The 24,982-nt window shown below is 45.2% G+C and overlaps 1 protein-coding gene across 2 annotated transcripts in view; it reads right to left on the reverse strand.

Moving 5' to 3' along the window:
- Positions 1–24,982, reverse strand: part of ITPR1 (inositol 1,4,5-trisphosphate receptor type 1) — a 151,040-nt gene that overhangs the window by 125,612 nt on the left and 446 nt on the right. Inside the window, exons 1-3 of one of the 2 annotated variants that reach the window (XM_072347531.1) lie at positions 21,516–21,746; positions 14,441–14,548; positions 10,644–10,714 (exon numbers count right to left, since the gene is read on the reverse strand). In XM_072347531.1, coding sequence (XP_072203632.1) covers positions 10,644–10,714; positions 14,441–14,548; positions 21,516–21,541 — 205 coding nt within the window. In that variant the 5' untranslated portion in view covers positions 21,542–21,746. Of the gene's footprint in view, positions 1–10,643; positions 10,715–14,440; positions 14,549–21,515; positions 21,747–24,982 lie in introns of those variants that run through there. The other variant, XM_072347530.1, reaches the window with a different exon arrangement.

Consider the following 24,982-nt stretch of genomic DNA (forward strand, 5'->3'; position numbering starts at 1 on the left):
AGAGTAGCTGAGTCACTGTGGTTTTCTGAAATGAGCCTTTAACTACGACTTGAGGGAAGGAACACTAAGTGACAGGCACTTCAAATCACTGAAGGATAAAAGTTAGTCTTTTAAAGTTACTGGGTTTTTTAAGTCTAAGGCTGCAGTTCATTTTCCTGCCACCTTTTTTCCCCCAAGTACTTTGATGTCTAGTTCCCAACACGATGTTTAATTTTAATCCTGTATTAGCCATAATTTAAACTCCGCACGAGCACGGCATTGCTCTTCAGAGCACTTAACTGCTTGGTGACCAGGAGCAATGCCCCAGAGATGCTTCTGCAGACCAGGGATGGCACACAGTGAGCAGAACCATCTGCAGCAATGGATTTACGGGACTAACGTAAGGATTTAGTAAAACCTCAAGTGTTCAGCTCTTCTATTTAAAAAATAAAAACAAAACTGTCCCATTGACAAATCCCTTCCCATTTCTTGCTGCTGTGGTTTTACAGCTACAGCAGTAGCAGGCCATTAAAGGAAGGAGCAGGCTCACTGTACTTACAGCAACACAGGACAGACAGGCAGATCCAGCACTTCCTGCACAGAAAGAGGACAATATAGAATACAGGAAATGCATACATCAGGGGCACCTAAAGGGAAAGCAGGGCACAGCAAGGTGGAATTAGTTTTGCACGGTCAGTTGACAGCTCCATTCAATCGGGATTATCACAGACAAAGGCATTTTGGGTGGGCACAAACAGACCTTAGTTAAGGATCAAGAAGACTCTCACTGTAGCACAGATGTTCCCACAGTGAAAGCTTTAACACGAAGCTGGAAGAAAGCACTTTCTGAAAGCAGCAATCCCCTCTCCTTGAAAACGTCTGAAAAAAAATTGCTTTTTCTGACATTTCTCTAAGAACTTTCACAGCTTTCCCCACAGTTTTGGTTTGTTTCTTTTTCCCTTTGAATTCCAGAGAGTGAAAAACTTGCACATTTTCATGTTCTTTTCAACAGTTACAAGAGAGCCTCCCTACCCAAAAAAAAGCCGTCCCACCACACAGCTTCATCTGAGGGAATCTTCCCCACGGCCCTCACCAAACCGACTGCCACCTCAGGCTGCAGGCATTGCTCAGGCCATGCCCACACCGACTGAAATGAGTTGAGCTGCAACATAGCTGAGGGCTTCCCCTCAATCAAACCTTACATAGAAGCAAAGCACTAACTACTCACACTTGTTCTCTTTATGGAGGCACCTTCTCAGAGCCATGCGCCTCCAAGGTCCTGAAAGCTGTTTGCCCTTTCAACGTAACTTCAGCTAAATACTAAGAGCAATTAAATATGAAATCACCCTTTGATTTTTGCACCAGAAAAATTAGAAACTAAGTGCCAACCATAACATCAAGGTTAGAAAATGCTGATGTGAAATCCTAGTGGATGCTCATACCAGGTACCACATAAATATAAACTTCCCTATACGGATACCCTCCTCTTACACCTTCATACATCTATTTTATGTATACTCATATAAACATAAATATACATACACACACACAACCTATAAGGAGACCAGAAGATTGATAAGCTGTTAAATTCCAAAGGGCTCTCTGCAGACAAACTCTGATCCAAATGCAGAATTATCATTTGTCAAGTTGTCTCATATTTCAGCACTAATGCCGTAATCTACAATAACCACACAAAGAAGTAGGGAGTACTGAATGGGGATAAAGTTGTCACTTCTTCCTCTTTCCGAGGTTGATTTGCTGCTTTCATTGAATTGGAACCAAGCGCTGGAGCCACCACTCCACAGAATACTTATCCCAAATTCCCACAATGTAAAACATTTAAGTACACAACTGATGGCATATGGGGAAAAAAATGCATACTTGAAATTAGAACTCGTGAATCATATTTGAAGGATCTTCTCCTTGTTGTCATTCTTTATGACCAGGGCCATCTGCCTGACAAGGAGTAGGAGGGTATCAATTTTCTGCCTGTTTTAGCAATCGGCAGCAATAAACAGTTATCTTTAAGGCCTGCATTGCCTTCAGACTTTATCCTCCAGTCCTTGAGACATCAGCTTGCAGGGTGCTGTGGCACTGCTGTTTGAAGCATGGGAGATGGATGTGGTGTGTAGTGTTGGGCCCTGAGCACACGCAGTGCCTGCAGCCCCAGCCAGACGCTCCCGCAGCCCCCAGTGAAGGCACACAATTCTTGTTTCCTAGAAAACCTCAGTAACCAAGTGTATGGGAAATTGGTAATCACAGTCTGAACCTCTCATTAATCAGCTGAGGCAAGTGTTGGGTCAGCTGTGGGAGCACAGGTGAGGGTAATTTAGCTGTGCTCCAGGAAGGGGTGGAGCTTGACTCATTTAAGGGCTGACCACCACTAAGGCAGCATCTCTTGGAGATTGCTCCCTGGTGGAGATTGTCTCAGCATTTCCCAGTGAAGGCATCCATATTGGTGAGTCTTTCCTTATAAATAGCCTTTTGAATATCTGTTACCATTTTTGTATCATTCCACCTCACACCAAGTTCCTCCTGCAGTCCAGTACTGCAAGTTTTATTGGCCTCCCTGCTGTGATCACACAACTATGGGATCACATACTTGCTTTTTAATCAGTCTGTTCAATGTGTTTCTGAAAGACAGAAGCCGAGAAACTCCAAGATAAAACTTTTGCTCAATCCTGAAGTTGTGATATGAATGAAGAGGGAAAGGCAGCTGGATGCCTTGGGCAGGAGCATCTGCGGGAAAGAGCAAAAGAATGCTGGAATTTGGCTTCAGCACAGACAGCCAAGACTCGAGCTGTGCCACCATAGATTCACTGCACTGTTCCTCAGCCCTGCTCTGAAACCTTTGGTGCTGATTAATCCAAATCTGTACACAGGGCTGATAGAGCGTTCATCAGATCTGTACCACCATCTCTGCCTTCTGAGGTAAGCCAAAACTCCAGCTCAGTCCTCTCTGGATGCACTCAGTCTCCCAGCATGTTCAGGCTCTAACAAATTCACTGCAGAGTTTGCAGGGAGGGAAGCAAACATTTCCTCTTTGCGCAGAGAGACTGATTACATTCTAATAATACTGAGATTTATTCTTGTTTCTTAGAAAACAAGCCCCAGCTTTCCAGCTTAAGGAGCAGTCATGGGCTGGAATCCCTAACACAAACAACTCTGCTCATACCCCTGTCCCAAAGGCTGCAGGGCACTGTCCCTCCCAAACCCTGCCTCCCTGGGCTGGTTAAAGTTAGCTGGTGTTGGCTGGGGACCACGTGCTGCTTTGGAGGGGGAAGGATTTCTGTGGATACAGCCAATATTTTTTCCTTTTCGGGATGGCTACTCTCTCATCCAGTTCTCACTTCCTCATGCCTACAGGTCCTGCGCTTATTTTTTTTTCCTTGTATAATTTTTAACTTCAACAAGCAGAAGGGCTGACATTCACTGAATACAAGGTTTAAGTGCTACCAGATTGTTTTTGCATAGCAAAGCGTTTTGTACCCTTAATAAAATCCGAACCAGAGATAATCTGTTCCAGCTAAAGCAGGAGCAAATCCTGCAGCAGCGCTTTGAGCAGTGTCACTGCTTCTCTGCTGGCCGCGGAGCGTGGAAGCAATTTCTTACTCTAAACATTGGACTGAGAGCTATGGAAAGATTCCTCCTCACCTGAAATACAAGTAGTTATGTTTTCCCTGAACTTCTGTAAGTTACATAATCAAAAAGCAGTAACTGGCAATATGAGAACTCAGCACCAAATATTTTCACAAACTAGATAACGAAGTGTTAACTGTAACATAAGTATCTCTTAATGGACTGAATAATACACACTTCATTAGAATAAATTTTTCCAGGAACACTGCATTTAGCATCAGTCAATCTGTAATGGCTATTCCAGTATCTGAAACGTTCCCATGAGACATGACAGCCTAAAAGGCTCTGACTTTCACAGCAAGGGGACAGCAGTTAGGAAGAGCTCACACACCCAGCATCCCTGTGTGCAGCACGGGCAGACTAAGCTCCCCAGCAGTTGGGTAGGCTTCCACCTGCACTTTCCCAAACAACTCCAGGTGCTGCTTCTGCTTTAACCTGGTGATGAGCACAGAGGCAAGTTTGAATGGCAAGACCATCCTGAAAGAGGAGCCCAAATCCTGCAATGGAAATGAAAGAGCTCCCAATCTCCAGCAGCAATATAGGAACAGAGGAAGACACAGGTGTCACAGGCTGCTCACTGTAGATACCTGAACAAGGTCTGGCTTTCACTACAGCCCATTTTTATGGCTTGCTACACCCATCCAAGGCCTCACCATTCTCATTCTGGCTGCTCTCAGACAAACTGAAGCACTGCCAGCATTACTTCCCAGACTTACAGCTGCAGAGATACCACCGGCTTGGTTAAACTCCCCCAGATTTGCATTTTTTCATATTTATACCAAAAAAACCCCAACAACTTACACATAAGAAAGCTTCACTCTAACCAGCTGGGGAAGGGCTGGTCTCATATCTCACACCTTTTTCTCTTCCAATACATACACAGTTCTTTCCCACAGAATTCTCACTGATGACTCCATCCATCTGCTTGAGTGTTTGCACCCTTCTGTGTGAATAAAACCCATCCACCTGTAGAGTGCTCAGGTTCTCCCAGCCAGAAGTGCAGGCGGTAGCTCTGCAGTTTCCCTGAAGGTCCTCTGGCAGCAGCACATGGATTCTCAGTATGGATGAAGGCCACTAGCATCCCAGTCTTCACAGTTTACGGAACAGAGCAAAAGCTTTTAGAAGAAGCAGAGTGAAGTATATGGAACACAACTGTTGAAATACCCTAAATTTTAATCAAGCCACAAATTTTAATAACTTTGTTATATTAAAAGATATGTACCAATGTCACCCCACCCCCACAATTCATCAAGGCATTTCACTCCCTTGGGCTCTTGTGACTAAGTATAATATTTCATTAAATATCCTGTTCATACTGGCTTATGTACTAGGGAACACACTAATTTTAGAAAACTGATTAGCTAGTTCTTTCTAACCGAATGTTATTGTAGCTAAGGTCAGATTTTGCACTGAAACTATGGCAACAAAGCCACAGTATTCTTTTGTCTACAAGGTTGGGGCTAGGTTTATTAACAGCACTGTTCTACTTAATAGCTAAGCACTGCCTTTTGGCAATCCCTCCCTTGATCCTACCTGAAACAGGCTGAGCTTTCCACAGGGAAAAAAGCTTTGACCTGTGAAAGCTGTTAAGAAAGAATGAGCATTTTTACCAGAACTCTGCTTATTTCTCATTTTCAGTATGTGGCCACTGCACTGCCCAGCTCCCCATCTACTGCTTCAGCAGTAGAGAACCTATACCCACATTATTTAGATGGGCGACTGAAGAACACAGATCATAAAACTTCACACTGGGACCTCACAATCCAACTCTCCCCATTCTGTCGCAGTACCTGAGCCAACAGACTGTGCCATCCACACAGCATTCCAGTTAACCATATTAATGGCCACTTTATATTTCAAAGGGGCTTCGCTCTCCCTTCATCTAGATGCAAAACATCTAAGATGAAAGCACTTACCCCAGAAGCTGGCAGACAGCTACTTAACCACAGCACACTAAGCACAGACCAGCACGCTAACTCGGCGCAGCCAGTGCTCAGTGTGTGCCTCAGAACCCAAGCAGCCCCATCTCCTCTTCCTGTTCAGTGCTCACAGCTCTTTTCTTGTGCCAAATTAAAAAGACTCTCTTTTAAGCTGTACCACACAGACCTTTCCTCCACTACGGCCTTGGTAGCCCAGCAATAGGATACAGCAGATGTTTGGGAACAAGGTGTTCAGGAAAGCACTGCACCTTGCCTGCCTCCTGCCTGAGAAGGGTGGGAGGATGTCGAGTGTGTTCCTGCATGTGCTGCAGCAGCTCTCAGTTTGGATTCCTTCTCAGAACCTTCCAAGCTTCAGCACATTCCTCTGTGCAAAAACGCAACGTTTCTGTCTTTCCAGTTTTTTGAAAGCTCTAAATGCCACTGTGACAATTGTCTGTAACATCTGCTTGTATGTAGGATGCAGCGGGCTAAAAATTCACATTTTAGAGGCAGCACTCAGGATTTCTTGATCAGATAAAGGGCATCAAATTCAAATGCGTACTCACAGTTGGCAGTTTTCTGGTACAGTTATATAAACACCTCGACTCACACTAACGGATCCCTCATCAAAATGTATTTCAGATATTTAACAGTATCCTACTTCTATAATACAGACCCTTCCAGCAATAAATGACCAATACTTTAGTTTTAAAGATATTACAGGAACAATATTAGACTATTTTCCTTCTTTCCCTCATCCATCACACTAACCTTGAAGTTTCTTTTGATTTTCCACTACATCTTATCAGCACCCTTAGCATCAGTTCTTCTTTGCATGGTGTTTGCCTCTTTGGAAAAACACAGAAGTCAGATAAGCAGGTGCTCACCGCTGCTGTCCCACTTGGTGTTCAGTTTTGGTACTCAGCACATGCATTTTAGTCTCACCCGGACAGCACAGAACAGAGGAGTCACAACTCCGTAGAATCCTACACACTGCTCTTCACAGCAACCATGTAAAAAAGACATGAGTTCAAGCATTTTAAAGATCAATTTCGGTTAATATACCCACACATTTCACAGGCATTACAAGTCTCTCATTCCAAGAGAAAAAGATGGCTGAGTCTGGCCATGCAGCCATACCCAGAACGTTTCTTGCCTCACGGTCATCCCCAGAACCTGCTCCACTCTGCAGAGCACCCACCCCAAACTCAGGCAGCACACACACGAGTCACCCACTTCAGACTACTCTGCACCGAAGTTTAAAAAGCAATCTGAGCTGATATAATGGCTTCCAGCAGACTAGACACAGAACAACAAGCACAGGTACGTGGGGAGCAATAGGATTTCAGGCTGCACGCTTTTCTGAAGCCAAACTCACGATATCTAGCGACTTATACTTCTGAAAATTATTCTTGATGAGTACAGGACAGCGCTGACCTACCTTACCAACTAACAAGGGCACTTCCACACACTGCTAATGTTTGTGCAATGCTAAGAGGAAGAGGAGTCTGGGTATTTGTTTTAGCTTGATTTTTTCACGTTGTAAAGTGCTTGGGAAAGCTGAGTACGTGACCCTCTAACTGCCAGTTCCCTCAGCCTCAGTTCCCTCTAATGCTGAGCGACAAACCAGCCTGCATCAGTTGAACAGGGGTAAATAAAGAATACACATAAAACACATAAATCATCCAACCCTATTGCCTGTATCGGTACTGCATAATTTCCATGCTCTCCTTCACACCGCTAATGGCAAAGCTAAGAACAAAACAGCCCTCAAAACATTTCCTGCAATGGAGGAGCACTGACTTCAACCAGTGCAGAGCACAGTGCAAATTTAAGAGACACCCATCAAAAGAACTGGGATGAGCACACACACACACACACACACACACACACACTATTTCTGTTTTAAAGCCTCTCTGTGGAGCCTGGGTCATGCCCATGCTGAAGGTAAACTTGCAGTTTGAAGCCCTTGACCCCAGAATCAGCCGTGGCAGTGCTAGACAAGCAGGGCAGTTGCTTCCTGACAGGGGTGCTCACAAAGAGCATACAGTATGGATTAGGATCAAAAGAACAAACAGAATTTGAATCACTCATCTTCTGCTTCTCCATGAGGGTATTTTAAGTCTAAGAGATATGGGTTCATTCCTTGAACATCTTGCCAAAAAAAGCGTGTTGCCCAGCAACTACTAAAACAGCGCTCTCGAAGGAGGTGGCTGCTGGAGGAGTTAACCCATCAGCATCCCAATTCCTGCAGCCACTGCAGCACTGCAGGGCCCAGTAGACACTGTGTCCCAAACACAGAGCTGTGACAAGCTGCTGGCAGGCTGGCAGACGGGCTGCCTCACTGCAGCACCAGTCTCACATCAAGCAAACACACTGGGCTTAGCACCCTGCTACGCTCCCATACAAAACGAACACAAATGAAGTCTCTGTGAAAGTACATCCAAGCAAACAGCAGATCCAGCAGCTGCAGCCCCGGCCCATCGGCCCCAGGCTCTGCTTCTGCTTTGCCACTGTTGTCAGGTCTGACCCGTTTCATTTGCAAAGCAACAATCTACCTCTGTGCATCTAAGCACAAATCATTCCCAATGAAATACTGTGCTGCTTTTAACCTGACTGGAGGGTCAGCTCTAGTTCATACTTTCCACATAAATCCACGCATATACCAGGCACGTTCATTTATAATCACCGCTCAGATGTACGGTCATACTCACAGACAGAGCACCAATTCCAGCAGTATAAAATAAGTAAAATGCCTTTTTTTGTTCAAAGTGCTGCAGATAAGTAAGGAATTGTCACACTCACTTTTTTTTTGGAGACTTCCACAACTAGGATTTCTTCCAGGACTCTCATCTGCACACACTGCATTCACACAAACCATTGACTTCCCCATGAATTTTCATATCAATGTTTTTAAAAAGAAACACCAGTGAACGTAACTCTTGAGTCCTTCGTTTTGCAAGGAGATTTAGGGGGTTTTCAATGGAATTAGTTGGAGCTGAAGATACAAAGGGACAGAAATGCACTGGACTTTAAAAAAAGAAAGGAAAACTAAACCCAAACAAAACACAAACAAACCAAACCACAGCATCGTTTAAAATGGTCCTGAAAGCCAGAAAGAAAGAAACCATCACTGAAATCACAGACTGTAATCACCACCCAACCTCAAACCACTTTGGGTGCTGTCTGCATCAGGAGGGATGGAAAAAGGAAGGGAGAAAAATGAGCCCGCACGCCTCCAAGCATTCTTGTAATATTCTAAGGACAGAAGACATAATAGCACTTAATACGTGCAACAACTACTGGTAAACCACCATTGCAACTTCAGTGGGTTGAACTAATAACTTTCCTTTGAGTTTTAAAGCCTATATACTGCTTTCCAGCTTGGTACTTCAAGTTTTTCCATCTAACATGCCCTCTATTTCTTTCTGCCCTTCTTTTTCCTCCCATTATGCTCCTGCTCTGTGCCCCAAACCCAACCTGAACTCCATCCCTCCTCACTCAGCCTCCAGCACTCCCTCCCTTCCCATGCTGTACCACCAGCAGACAAATCTCTCCACCTATTTTAGCTTTGGCAATGAAAGCAGCCCTGGTGTCCTCAGGACACCTCTGTTTCCCTGAAGCAGGCTGACAGTCTCCATCGCTCCCAGCTCCACATGATCTCTGGGCTTCCCTCACCATGTTCTCAGCCCAACCCAAAGTCAGCATTCTGCAAGGAGTGACTTACTAACACACAAACACAGCAAACTTCAAGCACAGCTCATTGCAAGGAGGATCTCACGGCACCAGAAGCCAGGTCATAGCACAGAGCACTTTTCCAGTACTGTGCCTTTCCAAAGCTATAACGTCAGTCACAGACATTTCACTTTGGTCGTGCACTACCAAGATCTCCAGAAGTTATTCCTCAGTTACTGCTGCCAGCATTTCACACCAATTTCAGCTCACAGCAAGGTCCCACCCCTCCTCAGACCTTCCCAAAGCAAAAGAACCTGAACCTCAAGTACATAGGAACAAAATTCTAGGATTGATGAATTGCATTCACCAGATGCCCACTGTTGCTTTATATCCCCGAAGTAAGGGATGCTGTTCAGACAAATACCTTAGGGAAGGCTGTGTTCTGTTTGCAAGGAAGGTATTTTTGGAAGGTACCCTTAAAACACATGGACTGAAGACACATGGCTGTAGTTCCTGACTCTGTCACAGACAACATCCCAACACGTACCTGAGTGCCTCTGCTTCATCATAAAAATGGGGCATTTTCCACTTGTGGTAACGATGGTGAGATAAATTTCAACATTTCTTCTGAATATATTAGTGCAGAAAGTGTTTTTATCTTGAGCCACGCTTACAAAGCACACAAACAACTGAAATGCCTGCTAAAATTTTATGACTTCTGTTGCCATTTACCATTAAGCATAAACTTCCCCATGAAAGCTTTAGTGAAGCGACTACAAAGGTTGGAAAAGGTTCATACCATTCTTTCTCAATGTATAAATTATAAGTAACATGAGAACTTTTACAACGTCCAACAACATTTTATGCCAAACAAATGTTTCTTTGTACTTGCAGTTCCTAAACCATGCTAGAAATAATTGCTTTTCTCTCTCACCACCCCTTCCCTGTCTCTTCCAACCCCCACCTTGTCCCCAGTCTCTTCTACGCCCAGTCATCTCAGTCAGATCTGGATTTGTTTATTGATTTGGTTGCCTGGTTAGTGCTCTAGATCATGTAATATCATCATCCTCGTTCTGGAGAGCTTAACACTGACTTTTAAAGTTCCTCCAGGTTGCGTCTTCAATACCTGAATCATCTGTGTCCAAATCACTCTTTGAAATGAGAATTGAAACTTACAGGGACATACTGGTAGGACAGATGTGAAAGCCAGACCCCATTTGCAGCCACCCCTCACAGAGCCTTCACATCCCACAACACAATTCAATTCAGAGACATTCACACACATACTTTTTCCACCCCCCTTATGAGTTGCCCTTTGTGGAAGACAGCAATGCTAAAACACTCTATAGAAAGTGAGATGCTCAGAAACAGTTTGCACAAAACGAAGGACTTCTTCCGCCTGGGTGGTAACAAACTGCCTAGTGAACTCACCTCTGAACTTTTTGGGTGGGTTATTAAGGTCACCTGCTTCTGGCTGTACAACACACCGGTCATCCACAAGGCTGCAAAGAAATGAGAAATCAAGTAAGATTCTTTTCCTTTGCAATAGCTTACATCCTTGCTAGCAAAACCAAAAAGGTTTATCCACAATAAATATCCAAGTGGCCACTTCCGCAGAAGACATTGCCCAAATGCCAAATCTCTCTAGGAAGCATGCAGCTAATTTCTACTGTTGCCCAGAGCTATGCTTCTAGATAGGTGGGACAATAAGTAAGTAATTGCTCCTGTAAACTGCATCTGCTTTATGTCCCCTCCTTGAGGTGCAGACAGAACAGCCCATATTCTAGTTGAGTGAGAAACAGCCTTAAAACAATTATTGCCTCTTGGACAGATTTGAATAATGGTGTAATTGTGTTTGCATTAAGAGACAGAACAGGACAATATGACCGGGTGAACTGGACACTAATTACACAACACTCCTCAAATATCAAAAAAGGCAGAAGCATCAACTGCCACAGTAAAAATTGACCCCCAGGAGACAGGAAGGCATAAATATACTGTCCAGCTTACCAGTCATAAACACTAGCAATATCAGAAGGGCAAACTAACCTCCTCCTGCTTTAGCAGAAAGGAAATGAGTTGGATAAGTGAACCCAAGAGATTTTAATAGGAAATGCCAGCATAGAGCTTCTCCTGTGAACACACATTAGCAAAAAACCAACCAACCAAACAAAAACAACCAAAAACCTGGAGGGTCAATGCAAAGCCCCCAGAGTACATTAAACATTTAAGATACACTTGTCATTGCTGCTCTGCTCCTAGCATGCTTTGTAACAACATGGAACTGCTCCGTTATCAAACAGTATTTCCAAATTGCGAGGAATGCAACCGTGACCAAATAGTTTGTTGTTTCTGGTTTGATGTTCAGCTCTACAGTTTGGCCCCTTAAAACCAATCTGTCAAAGAGGCTTTCTACACAGAAGTAGAACGTAAAACTCTGAGGTCTTAGAGGTTTGAGAGGTCCATTCTCATGCAGAATCAACTTGAAAAAGAGACTGAGGTCTAGAATATGAGAGTTGTTCCTTGCAGAGGCTGGTTACATGCAGGGAGCATCTGGAGACAGCAGTTACGGAAAGTCAAGAAGTGCATAAGAATTAAGAGATCAGAGAGACTAAGTGGACTTGACAGTTCTACACATCTAAGTTTTGCAAATGCAAACATTCAGAGTAAGTTGTTTTTTCCCCATGGATTTTCTCCCTACTCAGTATTATACAAACATGCACGTGCTCCAACAAGAATGACAGCACTGAGCTCACTGAAACACCTGCTTCTAGTGAACGAATGGCCAAAACGTATTGAAAGGCAAATGGGTTACTCTGATAATCCCCCATACAGTTACTCTCAGTGCAGTGTATCCCTCTTATCCTGAGATTCAATTGAAAGTAAAGAGGAGCTTCCCAAATTACTAAGAAAATAACTTTACAGGGTGCAAAACACTGAAGAGGATATATAGCAATCATAGTGATGACAGCACTGAGTTTGGGAAACAGCAAGAGTAAAGTCCTGATTAAGCAACAGTCACGTCATAGGAATATTAAATAGGAACACTCTTCAAAGAGAGTTACGGCTAAAATGACATTAGAATGTAGAGCAGTATCTGTTTCTTAACCTTCATTAGCCACATGAACAAGTCATTACACATCGTTATGACATAAGACTGTCAGAACTCCACATGGTATAAAGCACAATTACACTGAAATCTTCTCTTTGGTTCTTTAATTTTCTCCAGGACAAAGACCAAATTAAATATGGGACAAAGCTAATTTGATTATGAAGGCTTATTAAGATGATAATGCATTTCATGTTTCACATAGCAATTGGGATTTCTGGCTCAAATTAGGCTCAGAAGATGTGTGGCCATTCTGTAATGCTGTTACCTTAAAACAGTACTAATCGAATCAACGAGGATGCTTGTAATGCTGAGGGGTCTTTAAATCTGCCATTGGAACATCTCATCAAGCCTAAAACAAATAGGTGCTACGGGCCTGTAGTGTCTGAAAGGACTACCCATGGTGAAAAATATCTGCTCAGCAATGCCATCAAAAGCCACAGCCACTGCATAATGTCCATCATGCATTTTATAGGATTAAACATAACAACTTTCTACTTGTTTTGGAATTATCTACTGCCAAACTTGCTTCAATACTAGGAATAAAAAAAGCCAAATGTATAGTATCGCTCAGTTTGTTTTGCCAGTTTCCAGCAGATAGTATTTGGCCAGTTACGCAGCCGATCGAATACTGCACAGTGTGCATCTCATATTTGACGAGTACCTGGGAAATTTGTCAAATACATTTGCCAAATACTATTCAATCAACCCTACTTACTACATCCCCTCGCTTTTATCATACCTTCTTTCCCTTCTGGCAGCATCCCATATTTTCTTCTCTTTCCTATAATAGATCATGGTGCATCTTCAGTGTCTGCTTCCTTCTCTGCCCCCTTATTTTCCAGAATCCTAATAGCTAGAGGACTAAACCTACAAGTTAGTTTGGAGTCACTGTGATGAGATTCCAGCCCATTGTTTCCTGCTGAGAGACTTACCAGGATGCTGTCTTTGTACCCTGCTTGGGAGCTTCATTTATCAGATGCATCTGGACAGTAGGCATCAAAAAATTTGCTGTCACTGTACCCACCCTGAGGCCCTTACGGCTACTGGAAATGAGAAAGAGCATGTTGTGTGTGTGCCCACTCACCACGTCACCAAGCTTTCTGGTTGCTTCTTTGCTACTCATTATCGAAGAACACAGCAATGTGCCACGCTATTTCCCTCCCACTAATTTCCCACTGCTTTAAAACCAGGTGGCAGATGTGTCTGCATCTCATCCAGCCCGCTGGAAGCTCTTCCAAACTCATACACAGCTCCACTGCCAGCTTCCAACATTCAGAGAGATTTCTGTTAAGCAGCAGTTGAGTAGAATCAAACATAACCCTGTCACTCGTGTCAAAGCTATATTTCAATTCTGTGGTTTCTCTGCAAAGCCTTCCTATGTGAAGGACTACCTTCTGTTGAATGAGGTGGGATGCATGTCTTCCTGCTCAAGAGGCACTCTCCTACAGAGCACCTGCTCAGATGGCTTTGCAGAAGACAGCACAGAGGAGCTGTGTGAGGAAGCTCAGGACACAGGAACAGGCACAGCTCAGCTCCCAGTGCAGCTCCTGGGCGGCTGGCTGTTGCCAACACTAAAGACTGAAAATGTTCTCCTCTGACTGAAGAAGTACAATTTTGTTTGTATGAGAAACCTCAAACACCATAGGACAAGACACAACTAGTCATAGCGGTAACTCGGTGGTGTATGAACGGTTTGGCTCAGGGTTTTCAATTTTGTTTTTCCAATGCCTACACATACAGTGCTATCTCTGTTCCAATCAGCACGGGGGCTTATTTGTTCCTGACCAGGGTGGCAGGAAGGGACAGGACACACAGATGGACATGGGACAGACAACATGAAAATCAGTTACTTTCATTCACTCCCTCTACCCACAGCTTAACCTTGGAAACCTTCCTCCTCCCCACAAGTACATTAAAACCATACCACAGTCATTGACATGTCCTTCATCCTCCCAAAAAATCTAACTTGTCATATTTCTTTCAGGTCATTTTGAAATTTAGGGCAAAATCTGCAGAGAACACAACTTGGTTTTGCCCAGCATTGCCTGGAAATCAGGCCTGTGACAGCTGATTGAGCTCTTATGTATGTTTTGTACAAGAGAACAGCTGATCTTACCCCAAAGTGCTAATAAATCCATTGGTTGAGCCCTCTGCATAGAGAGAACAAATATCTCCAATATGAAGGAAGCTCGACATCTTGTCGGTCATCTCTGGCTTAGAGCCCCTAGAAGAATAAAGAAAAACATTACTACTTACTAGGTAGAATGATTTCTCCGTACAAATCACTGGAGGTTACAACAATAGGACCCTTTGTGTTTATTTGGTTGGAAAACAGGACAAGCTCCCACGTTGGAATTTCAGGTATCAAGGATAACACAGCATGCCAAAATGCTTGCTTAGAAAAATAAGCTAGGGAAAAACAGCAGGCTCCTGGCACCCCTTGCAGCATGGGTTATTTCCCTAGAAGCCATATCCTACCCCACAGATGTTCATAGATACTTCACGCCAGGCGTGCTTCCGTGCCTCTTCCCATGCAAGAAGGAAAAAGGGAAGAAGAGTGCTTTGGTTTAAGCTCCATTCCTTGTACCATCTGTATTACAACCCATATCTCTGCTTAAACACTTCTGCCACAATGAGAGGTAGGTATGAGTGTATTTAAAGGTCCTCTGGTACGCTGAAATAGCACTCACAGGAATAGTAATGTAAAACAGTGCCATGATTCATAAAACCATAGAAATCGTTGGAGTTGGAAGGGAACAGCTTCTGTCACCCACAGGAATGCTGGGATGAGCCATGCATCCAGAGCTGCTGCTTCAAATAGGGCATTACAGCAAGACCCACTCGATATGCCCAACAATGGATTTCACATCTGAAAATGTAAAGCTTAAGATTTTTCAGAGACAAATACTTTAAACAACACATCAAGAAGCCAAATCCCTGTGAAGCGAGGAACATCCGATCCTGTTTAAAAACAAACGTAAGACAGAGGAGCCACGACTCAGCCTCATCAGCTTCTGCAGCACTAAGAACACCATCATTTTCTTCAAAGCCCCAAATCCTGGGCTAAACAGCACAGGACTCGCCTGTCATTTAAACAAATACAGAACAGCAAGTTTCCATCTGCCACAGCAACAGAGAGAGACAAACAACAGGAGCCCTGATAAAAAGGAAGCCCAACCAGAGAGATTTTCAAAGATGTCCTTTCAAAAGCCATTCACTGGTTTCTTGGAGACGTTCCTAAGCTGTGGCTTTTGATCACCAACCTCAAAACCCTGAGTTGAGCTCTCTGCACACAATGCTCCTACCAGCAGGCAGCACTGGATCGCCCTGAGCTGCTCACTCCTGCAGGCCAGCGATGCTCCAAAGGGCAGAGCCCAGGACTGCAAGGGAAAATAACTGCAAACACGTTCACCCTCCCTCACATCAAGCACGACACACCAAAATCAACTCCAAGTGATCTACCATCAGGAGATACACAGCAGGAAATTACGCTTGTTATAGAGCTCAGCCCTGACGTGTGCGTGGGATAAATATTCTTTTTCACCGAGCATTATCTTGTTTACCAAAGGTGTAAGGCTCAAGTTTATTAAGCAAGGCTGGAGATCAATGAGGACAGATTTGGGGGATTTAAAAGTTAATGCTGATAGCACACAGCAGATATCAGGGTGCTGGTAAAAAACAAAGGCTGCACTTCTCTTCTGCAAAGCTGCAAACAGCCACCCCTCCTCACTGCCTGGCCCCAAAGCATCGGGGTGGGGGGCAATAAACAGAGTTATTAAGCCAAAATGAAAAGATCCAAACCCAAAAGAGAACAGGTCAAAATCACATGCAGAGTGAGAAGTCTCAGCTCCTCCAAAATCAAACCTGCATGCACAGAAGCAATGTATTTGGCTTCAGGTTGCTTGCTTAGTGCCAAGTCCTTCAGCCACTGCATATGCTACAGAGCCCTGTTCACAGAACCACAGAACAGCCTGGGTTGGAAAGGACCACAACGATCATCCAGTTCCAACCCCCTGCTACGTGCAGGGTCACCAACCAGCAGACCAGGCTGCCCAAAGCCACATCTTGAATGCCTGCAGGGATGGCGCATCCACAACCTCCTTGGGCAACCTGTTCCAGTGTGTCACCACCTTCTGGGTGAAAAAAAAACCCTCTTTGTGGAAAAAAAAAAAAAAAAAAAGTTCCCTTTCCTCTTCATAAGTGGACAGAAACCATCACTATCTATTTAAAAATACATGCCAAAAACATCAGAAATAAGCAGAGGCTGAATTAGCATCACCAGAATCTCAGCTTTCCCTATTTTCTGACTTGGAGATAACTACAAAAAACTTCCTACAAAACAAGCTTTTGGGTCCTCAAAATGAAAGCTCTGCCTCAAGCTCACGGAGCCCCAGGGAAGAAGCAGCCCAGAGAAACTGTGATACATCTGGGGAAACAACGCCTGCTCAGCTCATACCCTGCACTGATTTCTGATACTTCGGAGCCTTGGGTGTGTGGAACATTACAGCATCACTGCATTTCTAGCTCTTAACTCCTCTGTTTTACAACTGCAGATAAGAATCCCTTTCAGCAGGAATTACTTCCCAGGACTGCATTGTTCCCCTTTGGAAGAGGCAGATGTTTGCCAAAGCAGTTTCCAAGAAAATGTGCAGGTTTAAGTTATTGATTCCCACTAGAAAAGACATTTTTCCCCAGTGAAAAAAAAACTGATATCCCAGACTGCTGAACAGAAGCAGGCCTAAGGATATGCAATGAGATTTTGGCATCACAGTAACTATTTCCCATAGCATGAGCCACTCACCCGGCATTACCCCACAGGCTCCAGCAGGTGGGGCGAGGGGCTGAGTGACCCACATCACGGTCACACATGAAGGGAATCATTTCCAAAGCAGCTCTGTTCAGTTGTAAGCTGCTCTCCTAGCTTCCTCCCGAGGACTGGTGACACCTAATAGCATTAGTCCACTGATTAATCAATTATTTGCCTTAAACTAACAGAAACTGAGTATTTCCCACCTTTGAGTCTTCGACAACTATGATATCTGAGACAAAAAAAACAACTCCAAGCATTTCCTAAGCAATGTTCCCAGGTGCCCAGCTTGAAAACCCTGTTAAAACAACTGGTTGTCAATGTGCCCCCAAAATCTCGGGGAGCCTGAAGGGAGAGCTCTGTCAGCCTGGGCACAAGGCAGCCATGCACACAGCACAGCTGGGGCATGCGGACCTTCCCACACATGGGATCCACAGCACCGGGCACGGGCTGACAGCAGTGACCCCTGAGGAACAAGGGATGGGGATTCCTGTGTGCACAGCCCTTGGTGGTGTTCAAAGCAAAATCACTGCTCAAAAAGCAATTGTGCTCTGTAGATAAACATAAGCCTCACTCCGCAGTTTATTTGTTTTAGATATGCCAGTGCCAAGAGCCATTGATTATTACTAGAGGGAAGGACCCCAGGGGCACCATTGGTGCTGCGTGGAACCAATTCCTGGCAGTGCTGCTGTGTCATCATCAAAGCTGAAGTAAAACTCCTAAACAAATGGAAGGTCAGGAGATGACAGTGTGGCAATGCGGGCATACAGGCACAGAAAAGGTGAGCTGGGTTTCTCCAGATTCGTAATGCAGATGGCTGCATGGAGGGCAGCAGCAACATGAGCTGTTAAAGGAGACAAAGGCTTTTCTGTTTTGGGGGAAAAGAAGCAATATTGACAAACTTCGCAATGCTTTAGATGAGAAATGGAATATGATGTAGAGGCAGACTGTTGTACTGGGAAGTCAGCTGTATTTACCCATGAGCACAGAAAACCACCTCAAAGATGAGCACTTCCTACAGTTATTCTTCTTAAGCCCTGACAGCTTAAATTCTTCTAATTACGTAGGCAATGACTTCACCCTGCCTATGTAAAAGCCAGCGTGCCTTCAGATACACTTTAAGCACAATTTGTCTGTGCAAGAAAACAAAACTAAGCCCCTATTTAAGAAGATAGCCCAAATAACAAATACAGAACCACACAGGGTCTCACCAGAACTGCAAGGTGTGCCTCTCAAAGTCATTCTGCACTCCTTTAGCTTTGATGCATGGGACTGGATATGAGAGCACATTAACTACATCCAGGAAGCAAAGTAAAGCAAAGGGAACACCTCTGGAGCTTTAGCATTGCCCTGCTGCTCTGTGCTGCTTTGATGCCTGGTCTGTGCTGGGTCAGCAGCTGTAGGAAGCACAGGGCCCATTTTTGGTCACATCTGTACAGATTCCATCTTGCACACCCTAAAAATGAGCTGCACTGCACACAGTGAATGCTAACAAGTAGAAGCAACACAGGCAGGCTATGTGCTCAGCCCAACGACCTTGATTCAGCCACAGCAAGCCTGATACTGTCACTGAAACTCAGCTGGGAGATTTCAACTCATGTTCCCATGCAAACACACTTCATAACAGCAGTTAAAGCAGAATTAGCAGTGAAAACACTTGAAATCAAACTGACTGTTACATATCAAATACCTTAATGAGACATCTGCTTTTTGAAGATCTCTGAATAAGAAATGCAACATCTTTGTAAACATATCACACTAATTCCTCCCATCACTCATCCCAATCTCCACACTCAGGCTTCAGAGCAACGCTAGAGGTTTGTTTTCCTTGAGCAAGAGTCAAGGCCCTGTCTGAAGTTCCTCCTTACAGATGGGACCCACTGAAACAAAACTCCTGCAGGATGCTATTCCTCGCCTCCAGCAACTGAGCACTGAAAGGCTTCTCAAAGAATTTCAAGCTATTTTGCTGATACCACATCTCACGCATCTGCTTTGTGTGGGATTTTAATACTCAGTGAGTCTCATCACTGACAGTGGATTTCCAACAACTGCGACACAAATGACTTAATCTTCTGAAGATGACTCTAATAATGTTTATTTTGAACAAGAAAGCTCCTCACTGTGCCTTGTGGTCCAATGATGTGCTCAGTTCCCTATTATCATATTTGCACTGTGGTTTATTGCTCAATTAAATAGAGACTTGTGATTTTATATGCACTTTTCAGAAACTGGGGCAGCACTTCATCAAAGTCTTCCTCCCTATTTAGATTGTTTAGGTAAGAATCAAATCTCAAACTGTGCTGAACTGCTTCACATTACTCCTGCAGACACAGGAAGCTCCACAGCCAAAGCTTAGGTTTGGTTTTTAACAGAGAAGGAATTCAGTTTTTAAGAGTAGCGACAACAAAAGTTAGAAATAAAGGACTGCTTAATGGCAAAAGCCATCGCCATGCATATGAAGAGTCCCCTCACTTAGCAGGCACCACCACCATCACAAAGACTTGGTCAGAGGTGAACCCAGCAGATACTGCACACCTAAGTTGGACCTATAGCCTCAGTCTAATGTTGCTCCTAACACACACTTTTGTAATGATTTCCACATGCTTGAGATAGGGTCCTCCCAGTATTTCGTGTCTATTTTTACAGGTGCAATTCCTGTCATAAAAACTGAAACAGAAAAGCTTGTGTTTCCCATTTTTATTTCAATTAAAAAAGAATGAAGGAATGTTTCCTCACAGAGGGCTGTGAGAAAGGTTCATAGGAACTCCATTAAAGCAGCCAAAGCAAGGAATCGCCCCTTTTAAAGATCACCCAGTGAATAATCACCCTTCTGGGGCTTCAGGAGGCAGTACTGCCACTTTCAAAGCTTCTGGCTTAACCGATCACATCACGCACAGCCCAGTGGGAAAGCCAGAGCAGCAGGGCTGGGCCACGGAGCAAAGGCTGCAGGCTCCAACAGCAGGAACAGGTGTTGTCATTTTACAGATTACACATTTTAAAAGATATCAGCACGCTCTGTTTATCTACCACAGGATCTTGTTTTCCATTTAACTGCAGCCTCTCATGTCCAGAAGCCTCCTATGCACAGACAAGTTTTCTTTTGATGAACTGTTAGATTAAAAAGGAGAAACGCACTTTCTCAGAGAAAGTATTTTTCAGTCTTAAAGCTTAAAACACAGCAGATTTTTCCACAGCTTGCAGGTGGAGGATGAGGAGGATGCAGCAGTACACAGGACTTAGCATAGGGCACACAGGAGTTGGAGCCCAGAGCCAATAAAGGGCTCCCTGCACTCAGTGCACCTCTCCCAGCGTGTTCCATTGCACGGTGCTCCATTGCACGGTACTCCAGCACGTTTTCCCTACTCCTGAAGTAAGCTGGAAGAGACACTTAAACTCATTCAGCATGACAACAACCAAGTTAATTGCATTCTAACCATACTTTCTGTTGATGGGTAGATAAATCAATTTATTTACAGTTACCATTACAATTAGAAAGTTACTCAGAAGGTAACACTTAGTAGGTGCAATGAAGCACAGTTTAATAATAAGGGAGAAACAGATAAAGGAGCACATTTTGTCAACTTCAGCCTCAAGAACATCCTCCACACAACAAATATGCATGACGCTGATTATTTTCACTCATGCAGAGCAGCCAGGTGGGCAAACAGCCACCTTGCCATGACAGAAAACCCACCCGAACACCCCTACCAAGGCACTGGGCAGCAGTACGCTGTGACAGCCATCTCCCAGCACAGCCATCAGGCTGATGTCAGAAACACAGCTGACAGATCCCACTGACGGGCATCTGCAGGAGCCAAAAAAGAGCACCTATTAGAGATGCACTGTCAGGGAACAATCATTTTTAAAGTTTCAAACCAAATGTGACCTGACAGCAACTTTTTAATTCCATAGAAGTGGGCAACACTTGCTGAAGTTGATGCCTACTGAAGTCCATACTTAGTGGCTCTAGACCTGGTGGGAGGAAGCAGCCTAGATGCCAGCTTCCAGGCGAAGCCCTAGGAGCACACAATGTTTTCCAGAACATTTTATTAGGAGAGACTTGGAACATGCCAAAAGAAACAGAGCAACCAATGTCGCAGGTAAGGAGAGCGATCATGGCTTACAACATCTACTGAAGCCTGGCCAGGGCAGGAAAGCACATAGAACATTGCACCCTCATAGCCATACACCTGCCAGACCTCACTCACAGTGGGCTGCCTCCTACAGCCCACACTTCTTTCTTCAAGAGATGTGGGCTTCTATCAAATGCAGTGCTCCCTACACCTAGCAGAGCATTTTTCTTCTGCCTGTCCATCCCTCCAAACTGCCCTTGCACAACTCTTTCACCTTTTCTGAGTGCTGTAATTCCCACCTCCTCCTTTACCTTGGTGGAGGTTCTCTGCCCTCCATGGTATCACTGGCGTCTCCTTCCAGGGTTGGGCTTTGCAGGATGCCTCTTGGTAGCTTCAGATCCCCGCTGGCAGTAGTGCCAACGCTTCTCTTCCCCCAGCAGGGCTCTCCAGCTGAAGGCTTGAGTGGTACACAGCTCCCAGCCACAGCAGCTCTGTGTGGTGAGCTCGCTCCTTCCCTCCTGGACACCTCAGCAGGCAGCCAGGTCTGCACAGAGAGCCCAAGTGCCTGGGACAAGGCGCAGGGGAGGAGGAGCCCCTACCAGCACATGACCAGCACGTGGGCAACCACTGGTGGCCAAGGGACCTACTTTGCACCCTCCTGACCCAAAAACCCAGCCACTGTCGCTGCTGTGCAGGGGAGGCTCAAGCTCTTGGGCTGGATGAACATGTTGGCCTCCCAGCAATCATCTGGAACTCAAACAAGTGATTCCTCTGAAGCAAAGGTTTGAAATACTGTACCAACTTAGCTCATAAAGAGCATTAGCAACTGAATCTGCTTAACCCTTGCAGATGAAGGATTGGCCAACACTGATTTATTTCAACAGAAGATCCATCAGTTTTCATTTAACCCTTTAGATCAAGCACTGTCAGCAAACAGCATCCACCCCTGTTGTCTGCACGGGCTGCAGACAGGGCACAGACATCACGATACTACAATTAACACTTCTTTCTTCAGAACTTCCTGGCAGATCTCTGAATTTTTCAAGAGTTGGAAAGAGTTTGCCAGGATGCAAACCAAATATTTGTAAAACTTTCATACTAAATTGCTACTAAGCAATTCCCAGAAATCATTAAAACAAAAAACCACAGTCGTCTGGCAGCATATGTTTTTGGCCTACCGTGATCAAATTTCTTGCATGTACACGGACAGAGATCACTGCCTTCTGACTTCAGACACCCTGCACAGGGCAGAGATGAGGAGAGCAATGAATCATTTAAGTACACATCATTATAACTGGATTCAGCATCCAGGCCTCTTTCCCTATAACTCAGTATCAGGTTACTCCAACAGCTGAAACGCCGTAACATCCTAACCCAAAAAACTCACTTCTCAGAGCCTTTTTTCAGCCCTTGTCAATCCATCAGCAGTGATGGGAGAAGCACAAACACTGAGCTCCCTGCTCCACCCTCCAGGGAGCGTTCTGGCACACCGGGATGGAGTTACACTGCTACAAGCTGTATGCCAGCAAAGGAACGCCTGCTTCCATACACTTCTCACACTTTTTTCCCTACAGGGTAAACTTGCCCAGGTCTACAGTGACTTTATTCTCACTATACAGCACTGATAGGAAGGAAAAATAAGTTGGTTCTCGTGCAAGTTTCGATAGGCTTCACCAAAACCACAGCTAGGAATAAGCAGCTTTTCTGAATTCAAAACCCACAGCTGAATTCTGCAGCTTCGTTCCAGTTTGAGCTACAGTTTCCCAAACAGGAGATGCATGATGGAACCACTCTGAGTCACCACAGACATGGGCAGGATCTGCCAACAGGCTTTGGAGTCCCCTGCCTTATACTACCTGGAAATCAGCACCTACGTGCACTCAGGCTGCAATACAGGGGCTGTACAGAACTGCTCAGTGTTTTTCCCCCTCATCTTCTGTACTATTACACAATAAAGAACTACCAAAGCAATAAGTGAAAGTACTACGTCAAGAAGCAGAAACTCATTTGGAACATTCCATAAGGAAGATATTTATGTACCCAGATTAATATCACAGCCACACTATGACAGAACTACTGCATTTACATAACTTTATCCCAGCACATCACTTCCCAGCTCTAAGCCCCTTCGATCTCCCTAAGCTACTTTGTGAGCTGCTTCCCTTCCACGCACTCACAGGGTCCTGCATCCCTCCTGCCCCAAGGCACAGCCCTGAAACCACAGCTGCCTTCACAGCTACAGCCCAACAGCACCTCGGGTCCCATTATGCCACTTGTTGCACTGCACACTCATAAGGAGCACACCATACTCTCAGGACTTTGCACAGCATCACTGGGGAGCAGCACGGTCAGCTCACTGACTGCTCCATCCAAAGGGCAGAACAAGAAGACAGGACAGAGCTCTGCATGCCTGGGTCCTGTTTACATAGCACTGAAACACAGGTTTAGCTTCAATAGCATCCATCTGCACAGTGCAGTGCCAGAAGACCCCACTGACCTTCCCCCCTTCACTTACAACCAGGGACTGCTACTGGGTGCCCTTCCTCACACCTGCAGCTCCAACCAAAGGCCCCAGCCACGTGTGCACCCTCATGCTCTCCACGCTCCAGCGCTGGTGCTCATGGCCAGCAAATCTTAGAAGACAATTTCCCACAGCTAAGCTCCACCCCACAACTGCAAAGGCAAACCAGGGTTACTCTGCTGGTTTACTTCCTAATTTATTAACCTCTAAGAGAAAACCCAGTTCCCTATTTCAAGGCTTAATGAACACTGCAAAACAAGCAGGTGGAAGCAGGGGAAACACATCTGGGCAAAGTCTTTAGTCTCAGGGCAAAACAAGGTGTTTTAACAAGAAAAAAAAAAAAACAAAAAACATTATTAACAAAAAAAATGGCTAAAAAATATTAAAAGTAATTAGCTAGATAAACAGTTCTACACCACAGCACTCCTGTAACAACTTGTCTGGAAAAACAATGGAATTGTTTGTGTTTTTTATACTCACAATAACTCCGTCTTGTTTACGCACAGCAATCACTGCCCATTCACAGTGCTGCAAGCTGCTGGGTTTGACAGACAGCTCTCACATTTGGTTATCGTAAAATCACAGCATGGTTGGGTTGGAAGGGCTCTTCAAGCTCCCCCGGCCCCAATCCCTGCCGCATTCTGGCTGCCCCTCAGCTCAGGCTGCCCAGGGCCCTTCCACGGCCTCAGGCACCTTCAGGATGGGGCACCACAGCTCTGGGCAGCACTGCCGGGGCCTCACTGCTCTCTAAGTAAAGAGCTGTCCCCACATAACCAATCTAAATCTCCCCTGTCATAGTTTAAAGTCACTCCCCGTGTCCTATTGCAATCAAACCGTGGACTAAGTCGCTCTCCTGTTTATCAGCTGCCCTCAGGTAGCGGAAGGCCGCAGCGAGGACTCCCTGGAGCCTTCTGTTTCCCGGGCTGCCCTCCGCAGCTCTCAGCCTTTCCTCTAAGCGGAGATGCTCCTCCATCACCACGGCCTCCTCTGGCCCCGCTCCAGCAGCCCCACGTCTTTCTGGAGCCGGAGCCCCGGCTCCTCCGACAAATCGCCCCGCGGGGCCCCTTTGCACCCGCGACGCTTCCCGCAGCGGTCAGCCGGCGGCCCGTGGCCACAGTGAGAACCGCGGGACACCGAGAGCCCGCAGCGCTGCGCGAGGGAACGGGCTGACATCGCAGCTCGGGGAGCAGCGCGGTGCCTCAACACGGAGACGCTCCGGACGGGAAGCAGCGCGCTCAGCCGCTCACAGCCCGCGCA

Source organism: Excalfactoria chinensis, chromosome 12, assembly GCF_039878825.1.
Source record: "Excalfactoria chinensis isolate bCotChi1 chromosome 12, bCotChi1.hap2, whole genome shotgun sequence".
Taxonomy (NCBI): domain Eukaryota; kingdom Metazoa; phylum Chordata; class Aves; order Galliformes; family Phasianidae; genus Excalfactoria; species Excalfactoria chinensis.